Source organism: Halyomorpha halys, unplaced genomic scaffold (assembly GCF_000696795.3).
Source record: "Halyomorpha halys isolate HHAL.00 unplaced genomic scaffold, Hhal_1.1 Scaffold997.1, whole genome shotgun sequence".
Classification (NCBI taxonomy): Eukaryota; Metazoa; Arthropoda; class Insecta; order Hemiptera; family Pentatomidae; genus Halyomorpha; species Halyomorpha halys.
The window spans coordinates 71,880-72,161 of NW_027111093.1; the positions used below are offsets into that span (position 1 = coordinate 71,880).

At 26.6% G+C, this 282-nt stretch overlaps 1 protein-coding gene across 2 annotated transcripts in view; it reads right to left on the reverse strand.

Moving 5' to 3' along the window:
• Window positions 1-282, reverse strand: part of LOC106687677 (serpin B3) — a gene marked incomplete in the record, with an annotated part of 31,839 nt that overhangs the window by 8,761 nt on the left and 22,796 nt on the right. For both annotated transcript variants that reach the window (XM_067049184.1, XM_067049185.1), the window contains 1 exon segment: window positions 1-40. In XM_067049184.1, coding sequence (XP_066905285.1) covers window positions 1-40 — 40 coding nt within the window.

Below are 282 nucleotides of genomic sequence, written 5' to 3' on the forward strand. Positions count from 1 at the left end.
GTGCTCACCAAAACTAATGAAGTAACTTTACTCATTGATTCTGAAAATTATAAATGAGTGATGATTGAGTTATACTTAAAAAAAAAATTATAATGTTAAAATTAACCATTATTTTTTAATATAGGAAGATGGTCAGGGGTGTGGTCAAAAAAGGAACAAAAAATAGTTAACAACTATTTTTTTGCCATAGTTTTGTTCCACTTTGTAGGGCTTCACAAGGGCTATAAAATATACAAATACAACTAAAAATAATTTGGCAATGTAGACTAATAAGATACAAAA